Here is a 17,536-nt window from a genome sequence, read left to right on the forward strand (position 1 = left end):
AATCTTTGTTTTTTTCTGGCTGTCTTTCTCTTTCTCTGTCAGACATGCTAATGCTATTGATCCTCATAGGAAACAGGACAGAACCATCTACAGATAAGAAGACAATGCTTGCAGCAGCCCATAGATTTCTTCCTGGTGCTCTAAGAGGTGTGTTGCAGGCTGTATTGGAGTTCATGGGGTTCTCACAATCTGTTGTCTTGTATTGACAGTCTCCTCTGAGCTCAGCCTAACAGTCTGTTTTTATCAAAGAGGATGGCAAATTTTAGTGTGTGTTTGGTTGTGGATGATTTTGTGTTTGTACATGCATATAAAATCGTGCGTCATGCTTATGCATCCATTTTTGGATTATCTTGATCAAAGACCGTAGAAATTTGTTGATTTTTGCATTTTTTTGTATGTATTTATCTGATGTTTGAGCAAAGGTTTGTGTAATTTATTTATCTAATGTCAGGGTCCCAGACAATGCAACTCCAGTGTCAAGGTTGGCAGTGATGGTTGCTATGGTGACGCTGGCAAACAGATCTCACAGATCTGGGCTCTCTTTCTCTCCTCCAAGAGGAAGGGAGGCTTTTTGAGACTGAAGAGCAGAGAGGGACCTTTTATTTTTCTTCTGCCAGTAGAGTGGTGGATATTGATCAAGAATCGAACCTATGTCGCTCAGTAGAGAAGCCTAATGCACTTCTACTCAAGAGAGGGGAAGGAAAAAAGGATGACCTGCTACAGTGTATCACAGATGGAAGAAAAAGAAAGAATGATTGACAAAGAGTAGGGGACAGAGGGATGGACAAGGGGAGCTTGTTTTTAGGAGCAGATCAATTAGGTCTTTGCAATCTACTGCTATCATCTGCATCTGAAAGAGTATTAAAAACTCCATTTAAAATGCAGCCAAATTCACACATTCAGTACAGTACATCGGCGTTTTCACGCACAAACCAGTCAGCCTGAGCCCTACCTGCTCAGTGTGCCATGCAGGAGGGAGAGTAGTTAAGTGAAACGTGTTGAGCCCTCTCAGGTAATTACATCTCCATGCTAATGTCTAATTAGACAGCTCAGAGGGGACTCATCTGCACTGCATTAATTAATACAGTCAATCCACAACTTACATGCATGCATGTTCAGTGACAAATGCACACATCCCAATCCATGTGTGTGTGTGTGTGTGTGTGTGTGTGTGTGAGGAAATCAATCAGGCCTTTATACTGGTCCCTGCTTGTGTGCGTCTGTGTGTGTGGCCAGGGCACGAACACGGGCTAAAGGGAAATCTGTGCATGTGTAAATACATGCCAGGACTTAAACTGATGCACACTGTCATCTCGATGACATTTACAGCGTGTGACTGTGAACTTACCTGGAATCAGGATCCTCTTATTTGCTAATTCTGTTTGTCAATATTTGAGATTAAATCATGCTGCATAATAATAAGAGGCTAAAGACATCAATTTAAATGAAAAAAAAACCCTCTAATTATGATTTGTAATGAGTCTTAGAGGGCAATAGTTCGCGATTGTGAGGGCTGGGAACCCTTCATAGGGTCACATGAGATAGATGTTGTTCCATAGATTAATAAAGCTGAAATGATTCGCTTGTAAGTCAAATAGCGACTGAATTTATCCTGACAAACCAGCAAAAACAGAGGGGAGAAAAAAAACTGTTTCAGGTCATTTTTCATAATCCTCAGAATTTTTTGGGCTCCTGTGACTTACTTTCTAGTTTATAACAAGATTTTTAGTTTTTATACTGTGATATTGTTTTGTCACATTAACTTGTTATATATTGTTATTTCTTAAAAGCTTCAATTCATTATTACATGACAAAAAAAGAAGCATCTGACGATGCAGTCTTGTTGCTCTTGTATGCTAGAAAATTCTTAGCTTTTAACGTTTTTGTCCTTTTTCTGTAGGAGTGAAGTAACTAACTGTCCACCCATGTCTGAGTTTAGTTGATACACACACTGCTTTAAAATGCATCATTTTGTCTCTTTACACTTTACCCTTTTCCAATTAGAGTAACACCTTTCTGGCTCATGAGAGAATCCTTGATGATTAAATAAGAGGTTTGTCCTCTGCCATGCCAGGCAGACAAAATAAGTCTTAGCATGGTGCCCCACCAGGACACTCCCAGTGTCCACATTGTTGTGTTAACTGGTTTGGCACTGAGATTCATTTTGACCCCAATTTCACCCCATGTCACCTAGAAAACTGCTAAGATCACCAGACAGCACCCGGCACTGTGTGTATTAGCACGTCTATGCTGTATGTGAGTGTGGTACAGTAATCTACCGACCCCGGGCTTTTACAGTAGTGATGAGAGGTAACTGCACTAATTCACTGTCCTACTGTGAACGTCTGGTGCAATTAAGGCCAAGTTGTCAGACGGATCATGCCTCTGTTTTGTTCCTCCATTCTTGTTCTCTCAGTGCCTCCACTCAAAGTGCTTCTTTATTAAGCGCGTGAAATTTATTTTGAAGAATCTTTAAATCTCCTAACGGGGATTCAGACCATGTAATCTGGTATAAAAAAAAACAAACTGGTATGCTTTAAGTAGAGGTTCCGAAAACCGTTTGTTAGATTTATTCACCTTTAATGGAGGCAAAAAGTTTCAATGTTCTCCTGCTGCTATTATTCTGAAAATATTTAGAGGGAAGTGACTGGTGTGTATGTACAGTTTAGACATATATGTATTTATTTTTAACCATCTTTGTACTAAATGTATTTATCCATATGTGTGTGGAGGACTAAAAGAACTGTGTGTACATGACTCTGGCATACTGCAAAGCGTAAGAGAATCTGGTCTCCAGCTTCTTCCTTCGCAGCAGCGTATCTCCATCAGACCACAACATGCAGAAATCTGCTTGCTAATTACACCCATATAAATCAGCAGTTGTAATTATGCTAATTAGACTGCTAACTTCCTCTCAGAAGCCTACACAAACAAAGGCGGCAGTATCGGATGATGTGGCGTGTTAACGAGCTTGTCAACTTATCTGACACAAGCTAATTACTCAACAGGACTCCTCTGTGTTTAGGAAGAGGTAACGAAGCTTCTGCTTTTTAAGGTTGCTGCACCTCTGCCTGTGACCTCCTACACCCGGCAGATTAATACCAGCATCTTTCAATGGGATTACCCTGAAGTTTTTAACTGCATCACTAACTGTTAATCGTTTAATCACTCTAGCTGTCTGAATGACAGTCGGGGTTTTGCTGTGCAAAAGCACCTTGAGTACTAAGCCTAAACTAGATAAGGCTATATAAATTCCAGTCCACTTTACTATAAGGAATTGTGAAAGAACATTTTACTTTAAATGGTGCAGATCAGTCACATGAGATTACAATTAACATGTTTGGTTCATGTACACTTTATAATAGGCACTGTAAAGCGCCTTGAGGCGACTTATGTTGTGATTTGGCGCTATATAAATAAAATTGAATTGAATTGAATTAAATACATTTAAATTCTTTGTCTAGGCCTCGGTAACACATCGCTAGAAGACTAGTCAGCAATTCCTTGAAAAACACTGGTCGCTAGGAAAAAATGTATATTCCCTGACAGGTTGGCAAGTGGTTGTAGGAGGTTGCTGGCTGTTGGATGGTGGTTTAGTGTTGACTTCCGAGGGTTAACTTCAACGTCAAACCAGACTTTGAAGCACATGAACTCAGCAAATAAGCTGATCCGCAGATCTGTCATGTTGGGGATCTACGAGTGGCTGATATAAAAATTTTAGCAAGCTTTATAAATATAAATAAAGTTTGTCATTTCAGAAGGAATCCATTTTGCTTTGTATGTATTTTTTCATGTGAGGGCAAAGGTAGTGATGGCATTATCTGGTATCCAGTGAAGAAGCCACAGGGATTAAAACTACAAGAGACCAGGATTAATTAACATCACATTTAATGGAAAAAAACGAAAAAGAAAATTATGTGCTACTGTCGTAGTGCGGATGTGTGTTTGTGTTTGTGCCAGTCTCAGGTGTTCAGCTTCACAACACAAGCTTCCAGCTGTCATGACACACATGCACACCCAACATTCATGCACAGATTCACACACTCTCAGCCCTTCTCCTGCATATTAACCTTTGCCCTTCTGTCCATCTGCCTGTCTGTCTGTCCATATGTCTGTTGTCTCTCTGTCTGTCTGCATGTTTTTCTGCCTATCTGTCTGTCAATATGTCAGTCTTGCTGTGTGTTTGTGTGTCAGACAGACTGCTTCAGACCCACAAACCTGCTAGAAGTCGAGAGCTATGAAGAACGCCGAGCCTGAAGACAGGTGAGAAAGAAAGTCGCCTCTCATGTTAATTATTTGCTAAAAATAATACTTCAGGAGAAAAGAAAATATATTTGATCCAAAGAAAATACCAAAGTTGGGGGTTTTTATACTTCCTTGAACTTCACTGTTCTCAGAGCAAACTGTACAAACTACTCTTCTAAATAGTTCCTACAGAGTTTGAAGCTGTCTTTTGGGTAATTATCCTGTGGTTAGAGGAAACTCACTCCACTCAAGCAGCATGTCATAGCATTGTGATAATCTTTGTTTTATCCAGTACCAATCCTCAGACTTTGGCCTCACACTCACTCTCCTTCATCTTTCGATATTTCTCGCTCCAGTGTGCTTTTGCTCATTCTAATCTTGTCCTGTTCTTGGTCAGGTCACATATGGCTTTTTCTTAACAACCCTGTGTAGAAGGCCAGCCTTCAGTAGTCTCCTCTTGAGTGTTGTGTCTGGTGTTTTGCATGTACTGTTTAATAGAAGTGCCAGCTGAGGACTTGTCGGATGTTTTTTTTTTTTCCAACCTAGAGAGTTTTAGGGTATAATACTGTGCAAAAGTCTTGATCTGTCCCTCATTTCTTGAAATGAGTAATTAGTTGCAGTGGTTTATTAAAACATGTGCAAACACACATGGAAATACAGGATGCAAGGCCAAAACAGAATCTGTACTGTTGTAAAGAGCTTGAACCTTTATTCTTCCAAAGTGCCTGAACTCTCTTGAGGAACTGTCGTGTAGTTTCTTTAAGTAGTCTTCAGGAATAGTTCTCCAGGCTTCTTGAAGGACAGCTCTTCTTTGGATGTTTGTTCTATTCTCTATCAAGATGATCCCACACTTCTTCAATATTGTTGAAGCCCGAGCACCGGAGAGGCCAATCAACATCGGATAGTGTTCCACTGTGTTTATCTTTCCACCTATGCTTTAACTGCTTTTCAGATGGTGTTGCGTGGTTGATCAAAATATGACCAGTGATCAGTGATAACATCCATAACACCAATGGCTGAAATGCAGCCCCAAACCATGACAGAGCTCCTTTTAAATTGATTCATCGCTCAGTCCAGTTCTTGTGTAATTTGGCATGCCTCAGTATTTTCTCCCTGTTTCCCTTCCATTGAGTTCGTTTATGATGAGGCTTCAGCAAACAGCAGTTGGATTAACTGAAAGGCCAGCCTTGTTGGTACAGAAATGCTATTTTATTTTATATCTTTAAATGTTCCATATATTCAACCAAAAAACTGAGAACAAAGATACAGTTTAAAGTATAGTTTTTCCTTGACATATAACATATCTGTCACGTGAAGACACAACACTGGTTCATGCCAGTATTTTTATGCTTGAATTATTATTCCAGACAAACCAAAAACGTCTGAATTTTGTCAAGTAAAAGGACGGGAATGAAAATAACTGAAAGGGAGCAGAGAAAGTTCTGTCTCTCTTCCTGTTCTTATTACGGTCAATCTGTTTTTGGAATTTTGGATAGAAGAGATCTTTTTATGGGATATTTTAAGACCATCATTAAACCCATTATGATGGACAAACCTAGCCACACTATTTGTTCTGTGACCAACAAAAGCTATTCCAACACAACAATCTGTTACAATAGCATGGCCACTGGAACACAGGAGTGATGGTCACTGTATTTCATTAAAAATCCTAGCTCCTTAATATGTATTTATATCTAATTTACACAAGTTATTAACACTTTAATGTTAGTTATATTGAAAAACAACCAACAAAAGGACGGATAGTATTCACAGCAGCTATAACAAAGCATATAGAAAAGCAAAGAGTAAACATGCCATCGGTTTTCTTCTTCTAAGTAAAGTGTTTTAATAGAAAAGTAACTCTGTCCTTCGTTACCGATCAGAGTTGTTAAAAATGTTCCTCTGTGCATGACTACCACCTGCTGTCTACCTCAGTCTCCTCCTTCCCTCTATCATCTTCCTCCTCCCTCTATCCTGCTATTCCGCTTCTGTCTTTCCACCTTTTTCCTACTGCTTCACTCGCTGTCACGTTCGATTTCATGAAGTTGTGACATGTTGTACTCAGAAATATTTAATGTGTAACAAGTCCAGATAAAAACTACTGTGTAATGTCAATGGCAGTCCCATTGCTGGTTTCCTTGCTCTCTGTTGTTCCCACCTGATTTTCAACACTTTGGGATATTTGATGATCGGGCCCTTTTCTTACCTCATCTTAATTATTTTGCCCTGCGTTACATTGCATGGTTAGCTCCTCTCCTCTCCTCTCTCCCTCAATCTGTCTCTGTGTTCAGTATGCGGTGCTGAGAGGGCATCATTACGGAGCCCGTATTTGAGTCATTTTGATTTAAGCAGCCAGACAATGGCCTGTTGATTGAAGCAACCAGAAGGCAGACAATAGGGTTCTATGCCACATAATGCGCCACCATTTTTTCTGAGCTCCCCGCTTTCAGAAAAGGGCCCCGGCTCTCCATTGTGCCTCTCCCGGAGGGAAAAAAATGGTGCTTGGGGAGGAGGAATATTTTCCCGTGGTATGTCATTATTTTGCAAATTTCTATTATCTCATCATGTTGTCTTCATTGTAATTGCAGCTAATTAGGAGGCTAGTTAGGAGCCTGGGCTTTGAGGCTGACTCGGCTGCTGAAAGGAGCCCACCGATTATGGCCCCGACAAGAGAGGAAGCAGGAGAAAAGGGGAGATTAATGCTGTTACCCAGGAGACACTGGCTTCCATCTGCGGGGAACAATGCAGTTTTGTTTTCTCCGGGATCCTGCTCAGATCAACAGAATGGGCTAGCTCGGCTCTACTCTGCTCGGCGACAATGCCCAATTCTGTCCTACCGGGACTCAGGCAAACCCCCCCTGTCCTCTCCTTACCTACCCTCCCTACTCTAGTCACTTTACCTTCCCTCCTTTCCTCCTCCTCTCGCGTCCCTTCCCTCCGTCATTCTCGCCACCTTTCCTCCGTTCAGCAGGCCCCGACTAAAAAGCTTAGCACCCTCAGCGAGCCAGCCAGCACCAGTGACTGAGAGCTCTCACACACCCCCAGTATCAGATGAAAGCGGCGCAATGTGTGTGGATTGAGTTCCCAGGTTGCGGGAGGTCGCGCCCTTGTCACACACAGAGCTGCAAGGTTTTACTCCCCAATCCCTGCCGAGCTCCAAAGCACTTAATGAAATAATATACTCTGTCGCTTTTGCTCTTTCTTCTTCCCCTCGTTCTCTCACTCACCACACAGACCCCTTCCCACCCCTGCCACCTCCCTCGCTGAGCCGAGGCAGGCCCCTTGTCTCAGAGCAGGGCCCCCGCAGCCCCTAGACACCTTCTTTGCAAAGAGAGAGAGAGAATACAATGAGAGAGGGAGACTACTTTGGTACAGTACAAACACACAGAGGACAAGCAGGCTAGAAGAAATGAAAGGCCTTTGTCAGGCTTTGTCAGGGGGGAGAGGATACTGAGAAAGAAGGAGAAGAACGAGCGCTTATGGATAGAAAGAGAAAGCGACAGAGAGAGAGAGAGAGGCAGGAAATAACAGACCGGATCACATGACTGAGAGCATTGTGATCCTGAGTGAGAAAGGTTTGGAGCAGAGCATCTCTCCATCTGGTCCAAGCAAAAAAAGGGAGACGGATAGAAAAACACACCCCGAGATGGAGAGAGAGGGAGAGAGGAGCGCAGCATGAGAGCAAACAGAGACAGAATGAGAGAAAGTATTGAGTTAGTGCCAGTGACATCTGCTCCCGTGGGCACAACAATAAAACTCCCTCTAGATCGGCCTCGCACTATACAATATATGTTCACACAATGCATCATTTTCAAAGGCACAAATAAATATGTGTGTGTGTGTGTTCGTGTGAATGAAGAATGCTCTTATGTTCACCAAGTGTGCCCACTAATCTGTTTAACATTCACCTACACACTGTCTAAATTGGATCTTTATCTTTATGGTGAATATATCTTTGAATACATTTTGTCTCCTTTTGTGGGAATCGGGGGTAAAATAGTTTTGCAGAGCTTTGAAAAGTTTCCTTTTTGCTTAATTGACAAATAAATTAGGGCACCTCGTTGTTCTTCACAGAAGAATAGGATCGTTCTGTGTGACTCACGCGTGGTATACGGCTGCTTCTACTCGACTCCAGATGCTTATTTAAATCTTCCACGTGCTTTTGTTTTATTAACGCCGCCGTCATTATTCACATATTCTGTTTTCACGCAATTTTCACTGTTTTTAATAACTCTGAACAGAGGCAAGTGTTGCGTGGTGTGGTATGAAACAGCCTACTTAAGCATCTTGTTTCTAAGTAATTATGGCTGAAGTTGTCCTGTTGATTTGACCCTTGTGAAATTTATACCACAATGAATAGTAAATAGCAGTTGTTTGTTAGTAAAGAATAAGGAAACCGTATGACTCTGATACACCGCCATATATAGATGAACAGACGTATAGGATCTGAACATAGCAGCTACTTATCATGTTACTCAGAGCCAGCGAGACACTATTGGTCCAATTAAACCGTCTCCCTTTTCTATAGTATACAATGAAAGAAGTCCCTCTATAAATCCTCGCCATTTATTCTTTCAGATTTCTTGCCTTTTGTATGCGACAAACACTTTGTATATATTTTTTCCTCTTAAGTGTTTTTGGCCAAGGATCTGTTTTTGATTGGCTGAGAGATGATTGAAGAGAAAAAGAGTAATTTTTTTTCCAGTTGGCTTTTGAAAAGTTGGAACTGAATAGTTGGAAAGTTATATGTACCTGAATCAGAAACAAACCCAACAAAACTTTAATCAAACGGCTTGAAATCCTAACAGATTCTGAAAGCGAGCAGACAAGGTAATCTTTGTTGTTTAGGGACCGCGGCGCACCCCTGCGCCATTTATCTTTGTGGGGAAAAATTTCTCCCTGTTGCGTTTAATGTGTAGTCAAAGTGGAGAGGGCGAAATGCTACTCTCTAATTTTGTATGTCATCTCTCTCCAAATCACTTCAAAGACGAGGCCCTTGCCAAAGATTTCCTCCCTTTTTCTCCTTGCCTTTTTCCTTTTCTCTCTCCTCTTTCTTTTGCGCCTTTGCTTGTTCCCTGAGTTGCTGTTGTCACCATCGCTCGGTGCCAGCAAATCGCGGGCATCTAAACAGCAGCACACAATGTCGTAAAAAGGCTCTAGAGTTTTACTTTCAGATGTCACTCCAATAGCACACATCTGCTACGTGCCGTGCATCTGCTAGGCTCTCCCGTCTCACAGAGCCGGGAGTGCTGATTGAACTGAAGACAGAAAACGTCCTCATTATCTCGGGCAATGAGCGAGCAGGGCTCCGCAACAGCCCTTTTAATGCATTTACTCACTTAACTGCAGCCCGGTATTGTGGATACGCACATGCGGATACATGCACGTACACGCAAGCACACACACACACACGTGTGTTGACATAAGGAATTGTATGTACATATATGAACACACAAACACATGCTGCCTCGGTGCCAAACGCCACTGTGTCATGAACAATAGTATTAACCAGCTTTTGTGTCAGTGCTTACTGAGAGCTATCCTCTCTGTCTCTACTGTGTCTCTGCTGGATGTTCCAGCAGCATGGATAAGGCTGATTTAGCGGACTACATGATTTGTCAGTGGGAAAGCAGACAGTGAAAGTCGACCAGGACAGGTGAATCTGCAACCTCTATGCCTGTGTTGACTCTAATGATCTTTAAGGGTAGGAATACACCTTTGCTCGTCTGGTGGGAAGAACTTTGGCCTAACTTAAAGAGCTTTAATGCTTATAAACCTATAAAATCACCTACATATAACACTGCACTGGGCTGATGAAAGTCATTGATACGGAATGTTAAGGGGACAAATTGAAGCTAACCATTAAATACAACATTTTATTGTATTTGTTGTAAGTGACACAACGTCATTTTGCCTCTCTCATACCTACTTTATGTCAATGCCTGCTGCTAAACACCGGAAAAATATACGTTATGTTATTTCTCATTCATTATAGGAAAAGATAAAATAAAAACAAAATGAAAAAGAAAGCTATACTGCCTTTAACACACCGTACAACATTTGGAGGAGTATTCGCATTCCAAGCAGATTGCGCTTTTACTATCATCTGATTGCCAAACTCAAGGAGCAAACTGATATATTTCAATTCATTATTCAACATAAATGTCTGCACTGTGCAGCTTGCAAAGGAAAGTAAGAGCTGTTTACTGACCACCAGTTCTTGCTTCTTTGTCTGACATCTTGGATCGGGTCATCGCTCCCGCGATTCTAAAAAGGATCAGCTTTTATTTTTAAGATTATGTGACCCTGAATCATCCCTTAGTTATACTTCAGTAGGCTGGGGACTTCCCCTGCTACCCACAGCGCTCACCTCTTTTTCACTCCCCATGAATTGATATACCACTGCTGCATGTTATTGACTCTCTCTCATAATTTGATTTGTCCTCGTCACCGTTTGCTGTCCTTTATTCTCTTCACTTCTCGTTCCCTTCACCCAGATGGCTCCTTCTCCCTGACATAGCTCTGCTGAATCATTCTTCCTGTTAAAATGCCGTTCTCTCTTCCCTCCTTTGCCAGTTGTGCTCATAGGGAAGATGACTGATTGCTGGGGTTATCTGGTGTTATCAAATGTTACAGGGTTTTTGCACCTTGAGGGCTTGGTGTCTATTGTGAAAGATTAAAAACGCTGAATTGAATTGAACTGAACTAAAGCAAATGAGTAAACAAAACGGATTTTGTCTGTGGTTTAGATAATTTTCTCTGACTTAAAGATTGAGGTTGATAGGAGAAATCATACAACGTAAATCATGTTTGTCCTTTTGAGCTTCTGAATACAAGATGCGCAATCAGTGACAACCAATGAAATTTAGACTGGCACAATTGCTGGCCAATCAGATGTCAATAAATGACTTCCTCTTCTGCTCTGGCTCCGCCTCAGCATTTGGTAAATCCTGTTATCACCTTTTGTCATCGAGAATCGGTCCAAGCCCAATCCATCACAGAGCACTGTTCCACAGTTGACCAGAGCCTTGGCTTCTTACCCTCACCTACTGACGCAGTAACGATAAAATGTAACTGTGGCAACCGTCGCTAGTGACAGACTTTAATAGTCACATTTCCAAGCCTGTTGTCAGTATCAAAATCGTTCCTTGGCCTCTGCTAAGTATGTCCTCGCAGCCCCTTCTCTGACTCAGTGTCGCTACTCAACGCTTACACTGTCCTCTCAGGTGTACCACAACTTCCTGATGTTGTATAGTTTGTACACCAGTTATTCAGCAGTTCTCTAAAAGCTGATCCATTGTTCAAATTCAGATTGTTAATTAAAAATCAATGACACACGTGATGTGTCACTGAGGCTGATTAGGTGGGGTTTATAATGCCGGGATGAGAGACGGCAGGAGCAGGGTAGTGTGCCAACACAGCCAGCTGAGCTCGAGTGTGTGTAACCTGTATTAGCTGGCTGGAATCAGCAAGGGTGAAGCTGTTCACCACGTTAATAGCTACAGAATGAACTGAGGACACGGTAATAAAGCGATAACAGGACTGGGTTGAGTAGGGGTGGGAGGGAAGGGAAAAGAAAAGAGTGGAGAAAAGGGCTGGATTAGGGAAGGATTAAACAAAAGAGAAACGAGACGGAGAGGGCAAAGAGATCAGGGTGATGGTTATGGTTAAGTGAGGATTGCAGATATATTAAAAACAGGAAACACTGTAGAGTGAGTGAGAGAGATGGTGGAGAGACTATGAAATGAGGGGGAAAACGGCTCATCAGGTAGCAATAGTGGTGTGAATATATTAGTAACTTTAAAGGAGGGCATTTAGTTTGTTTGTAGAGGTATGTGGGATCCAGTGTGTTTGGCACTCGATCCAGCCTGAACAGCAAATTGAATGATGTCTTAGCATCTGCTGCTTCTATTTTAATCACCTGTACAATACTTAAGTGTGTTATTGATAAGATTAGATTAGTGGCAATCTAAAGCTTAAATGAATACAAAGTTAAGCAAAATTGGCAACAGTGTTAAATCATTTTACAGGCAGATAGAAATAAATAATGGCCCACAGCAATAGATGATACGCGACCTTTTCTTTTGCCAAGTGTTCTCACTGCCCTGGCATTTTAGGACTCCTAAAATGGAGACTTTTGGAAACGTTCCTGACCTCATTTTAGTTTGAAATCATGTTTTATTTGGGACGTGCAGAAAAGTATTATTAGAAGCATTATTAGAACAATGGGCACACACACAGGTTTACTGATGACTAAAAACCTTCGTTTTTGTCCCCATGACTACCCTGTACTCAAATGTGACCTGTGTTGCAGGTCTTTGTCATTTCAAACAAAGAGATCAGTGACCATAACTTCACCGCTCTTTCTTTATTTTCTATAACTTAAACCAAAACTCTCTGCTTCCTTTTTAGGCTGGCACTTACATGTGGTCTTCAGGTGTATGCATGCTAAAAGGCTCAAATTAGTGAGGAGGTAGCAAGTCTTCACTAGTGCAAGATAAAGAGATGTCAGGCGGTTGACCCTCTATAAGGAACAACTCCTTTGAAATGGTTGCCTCAAAGTCAGGGAGCAGGTTTGCACCACTAGCAGTCGGCTGTCCGTCTTCAAGATGCCAAGAGGGTGATAGAACAGCATTAACACGGTCAGTCTGCTATCAGTTTGTGTTTGAATGGGGTCATGTTGGGGATTTGTGATAATACAATAGTTACCTGTGAAATCAGAGTCAGAACCTCATAGATTTCAGAGAGAAATCCAGAAATTCCTCCACAAATAGTAACATAGTTGCTGCAGGCCAATCTTGTTTTTGCATTTGTATAGGAATATAACCAGAATAAAACCAGCTGCCAACCAGTGCACCCTATTGAAAAGAGACACGTAGCAGATGAATTGGTGCATACTGACTCAGATAAATTGCAACGTGTTGGCGTGTCTGTGTTTGTGAATTTGGCAGTGATTATTCATCAGCTTCCACCAATCTTGTCTGAGACTGGTTGCAGCCAGACTGAGTTGGATCATGATTGTTTGCAGATGACATGTGCGATTGTCAATGATGTTGCACATTCAACCTGTGGGAGTTGGTACTGGAACTATTTGCAGTCAGTCTCTAAAAGCAAAATAATTCAGTATATGACTTTTCCTAGTTGCAAGGAGGTTGGCGTCCTAGTTTTAGTTTTGTTTCACTGAGACATAAACAGTCACAAACCAAAGATCTAGAGACAGGAGTAAATGGAGAAGTAAATAAAGTCCATCAGTTTGCTAGCTACACCATTAAGATCAGGATGCGCTAAAAGAGAGGGGCACTACTTTTACAGCATCTTTAAAAAACAAAGAAATTGCTTTGACAAAAACATTTAAAAATATGATTGTTTTTTTCCTTAAAGGTGCTGTGAAGCTCATTTGGATGTTCCACACCAGCCAATTGAGTTTAATGCTACAAATAACTTTGTTTAAAAAGAAAGCTAGTTGTTTGCACTGCAGTGTAGAATGCATACTCTATTTTAGAAAGTAGGCACATTTAAATGTTTGGATTTTTCCCCCTCATTACAGTGTGAGATTGATGGCAGAATAACTTATGCATACAAGACAAACAGTCCAACGAGCAAATTAGGCTTCACCTTATTGCCTTAAAGAGCAGAAAGACGCATTCCACATCAAGAAGAGCTGTTTTTAATGATAAATTCAAATGTTTTTATGTAAATATTGTTCTATTTACATTACAAGTGAGGGGAGTGAGTCCCCCGGTAGACAATTCAGAAGATAAGGTAAAGACAGATGAGAATCAGAACCTCTGGACGGGCTAAATGATTAGATTCCCACTCAAACACAACTGTGTGTGTATGTGTGTGTCCATGTCCGTGGTCTAATGACTGCGCTGTCTGCGGAGAGTGGAACACAGGAGGGAATTAGTCGTCATTGCATATCAAAGGCTTAGCCATTAGAGACACAGGGTAGGGTCTTCCTAATGAGAGGGGTACCGGTGTATGTGTGTGTGCGAGCGTGTGTGTGTGGTATTTGGTTGGGTCACAATATATGCATACTTAGACACACACCTTCAAAAGCAGCATGGTATATACATATTGTGCTTTGTTACACATATTTAGATAGAAGGTACACCGAACCAATCACCAAGCAAATGAACACATGCATATGCGTACACAAAGTCAGAGACATACACGGCCTTGCCAGCCCCTCTGGCAGGCCTCGCCGTGCCTCTCAGTGTGGCACGGCGTGGGCAGAGGTGCCAGCGAGATGCCAGGGCTTTGTGTGCCACGCTACATTAACGGCAGCCATCGCACGTACACAGTACACTGCATGCCCGGGGACACAGGACTCACACACCCACCTTCATCTATACATGCATCCCTATCTTTCTAACTCTTCCCCATATGTCTTTACCTTGTTCCTCTTCTCCCTTTATTTCCCTGTGTAGGTGCGTATGTGTGTGTATGTAGGCTGATTGGCGATGCCCTCTGTGCCATCTGCAGCAAGCCCCCCACCACACACACCCTTCCCACTCATCACAAGGATGGGCTTAACCATCTGTGTGCCAGTGTGTTCCCACAGTTTGAAAAGAAGGACTTGAGGGTGGGGGTGGGAGGTTGTAGTAAAAGGTGTTGGGGTTGCCACGGCAGACATTGGAAAATAAAAACGTCATGGCACACTGCATGTTGAGATTACATGAAGTGATATGTGAGCGCATGGTAATAATAGCCTATAATATCCCATGTATAGCTTGCAGTATTATTTGGATGAAACAAACGTAAGACCCTTTATTTTTACCATTTAAGCTTCAGCTTCCATACTTTCCAGGATGAGTTAAAGTGAGCAATAAAATATGTGTAAAGGAAATCGATGATATGGCTTAAAGGTAGCACACATTATTGCTAAGAATAAAAACTAAGCTCTTATGCTTACACGGTACAGAGACGAGAGAAGCAAGTAGCTATGATGCATTTTTAATTTTAACGATCATGCATTCATGTTGTAATTGTACTGTTTATTGTTGCCCATATAGGTAAGTCCAACGGCCATGCTGGTGCTCACCATTACTGCAGGGAAAAGGTACACTGAGTAATTTTCCAACACAGCTCACATGTTAGCTAGCTGATCATTGTTGGCTAATGTTAGCTACTGTTGTTGAGAAGTTTCCATGCTGCTGTTTCTGGGCCCAAATGCCTGTCTTGATACTCTATCAATTTTTCCACATTTAGCTTTTTTTCTTGTTTTTCAAAATTAAAGTTTGCCTCTATTTTCCAGGTTCTCTAATTTTCTGAGTTGTCAAAAGTAGTGTTACACTGATTTCTCAGGAAAATGTAGAACAGCTTCCAGGGAGACAGCACTGCAGTATTTTTAACTCTTAGAAATCCACAACTAAAATTTAAGGATGTCTTCACATCTAATCTTTTTGTTTTGGTGCATTTAAAATCTTGTGTCTTTGCCCTTTTTATGTTTCTAATTTCACCTTATTTGAATCTTTCTTTCTTTTCTTTTTCTTTTTTTTGTGCTGAGATTTTTTTCCTTGCAGTTTTAACCTCCTAAGACCTGAACTCTTCCACAGCATGCATTTTTAATTTCTCTTTGATATTTGGGCATATTGGGGCCCGATGAATGTAAAAACAAAGAATTACCAGATTTTTTTTTCCAACCTTATTTTTGTTTTTAAGAAAAATAAGAGGATATTTGTTTAAAATTTTGATCGAACAGTAGCAGTATAATGCCCTCGTAAGTAGATATCAGGCCCATGTAGAGCAAAATTGAGTATTTTAGTCTAAATAACCCAAAATGTGATGTCCACATATTTGGACGCCAGGTCCTAGGAGGTTAAATTTCTTTAAATCTTCAGGATTTTGCTGGGCTGTCAAAGCACTTTGTAAACACTTTTGAAGGTGCCATATATAATGGGATTAAAGCAAAGTTTTACAAAAAAAGTTGATTTAGTCTGTTTGACTTGAATCTCCATAGTGATGGTGATGGAGGGTATAAATACCAAAAGTTTCTAATCAGTTAGTCGCTTCACCAGTTTGTGTAACTTTACATATCCTGCTTTGGGTTTCTCCATAAAAAGCCAGACTACAACTAGAAAGCAGCTATTTATCATCTTTTCCTTTGACCCAAGTGTCAAAGTAGCTGTGCTTCTTCTGCATGTCTGTAGTAATGTTTCAACACCTTAGGATTAACTACACATCTGCACTGGCCATAGATCTGGTCATTATTAAAATCTGATGTAAATAGTTTGTATGAAAAGCTGTTCTCTGGTAATGATGGTGTGTGGGTGTGAACTGCATGCTGGTTTACGGAGGCCGCTGGGCCGCACGATGTTTAGGAAGCTCACCACAACTGGTGTGCCCATGGGCCAACTGGCTAGGAAAAATCAAGTAGTGCTGCTCTTTTTCTCAGATTTCTGAGCGACTGTTATCTGTCTGTCGTCGTCTTAGCTCTCCGTGCCCGTGTCTTACTTTGGCATATTGTCAGAACTCTTGCGCTTGTCCTCTTAGCCCACCTGTCCCTCTGCAGACGGCGCGCACTCTCAAACACTTCTGTCTCTTATTGTTCTTTTTCACACATAGTAGTGCTGATGAAAAAGAAAACTCTGTCAAACCTCACACTCAGTCTGCTATGGGATAAGATTAGATTTATTTCTCCAGCTGTGACACAGAAATTGGAAGTGGATTATTTAGTAAGAAAAATGACAGAATTAAATTAAAACTAGTAGGCGTTATTGTTAAGCAAGGAACATTGGGGGGGCTTAAATATATATATAGGCTCAGCATAGCCCTCAGGCAGTGGATAGCACAGTCTCTTCTCTTCTTGTTCTCACCAATGGACTTAAAAACACACATTTAAACAGCCTTCCAGGACCACAAAGCCTGTGTAGAAAATCAGAAAATCATTTCCTCTTCACTCTAGATTTCTCTCTCTTTTCTTCTGTTCTCTCTGTCGTCCCCCTTCTTCGCTTAGAGCAAGTACACAGGGGGCTGCCAGGCCGCATCAATCTGGGGCTGAGCTTTTGCCTTGACGTGGAGAAACACAAAGTGCAGAGATTTGGTGCATAAACATGTGCTCTTAAAAACGGCTGAAGCGAGCAAGGAGAGGGAAACGGTGCCAAATCCCCCCATTCAGCCTCATACCCAAGGAGGCAACATCCTGACAGCTTTGAGCAGGGGGAAAAAGTAGGGGGGGGGAAGAATGAAGAAGAACGAGAGAGAGAGAGATAACAACTGAGGGGAGAGATTGTGATGGAAGAGGCGGGAGAAAGGGATGAAGAGGTAAAGTCAGCTCCTGGGGATACAA

The 17,536-nt window shown here is 41.5% G+C and overlaps 1 protein-coding gene across 3 annotated transcripts in view; it reads left to right on the top strand.

The window, feature by feature from the left end:
• The window catches only part of sox5 (SRY-box transcription factor 5), a 142,843-nt gene that overhangs the window by 23,222 nt on the left and 102,085 nt on the right, over positions 1-17,536 (top strand). The window contains exon 2 of one of the 3 annotated variants that reach the window (XM_013908830.1): positions 4,195-4,263. The exons of 1 other annotated variant lie outside the window; for it this stretch is intronic. In XM_013908830.1, the coding sequence (XP_013764284.1) occupies positions 4,238-4,263 (26 nt within the window). In that variant the 5' untranslated portion in view covers positions 4,195-4,237. Of the gene's footprint in view, positions 1-4,182; positions 4,264-17,536 lie in introns of those variants that run through there. One more of the 3 variants, XM_013908831.1, reaches the window with a different exon arrangement.

This window comes from Pundamilia nyererei, unplaced genomic scaffold (genome assembly GCF_000239375.1).
Source record: "Pundamilia nyererei isolate P.nyererei 1_Seehausen unplaced genomic scaffold, PunNye1.0 scaffold00014, whole genome shotgun sequence".
NCBI classification, from domain to species: Eukaryota; Metazoa; Chordata; class Actinopteri; order Cichliformes; family Cichlidae; genus Pundamilia; species Pundamilia nyererei.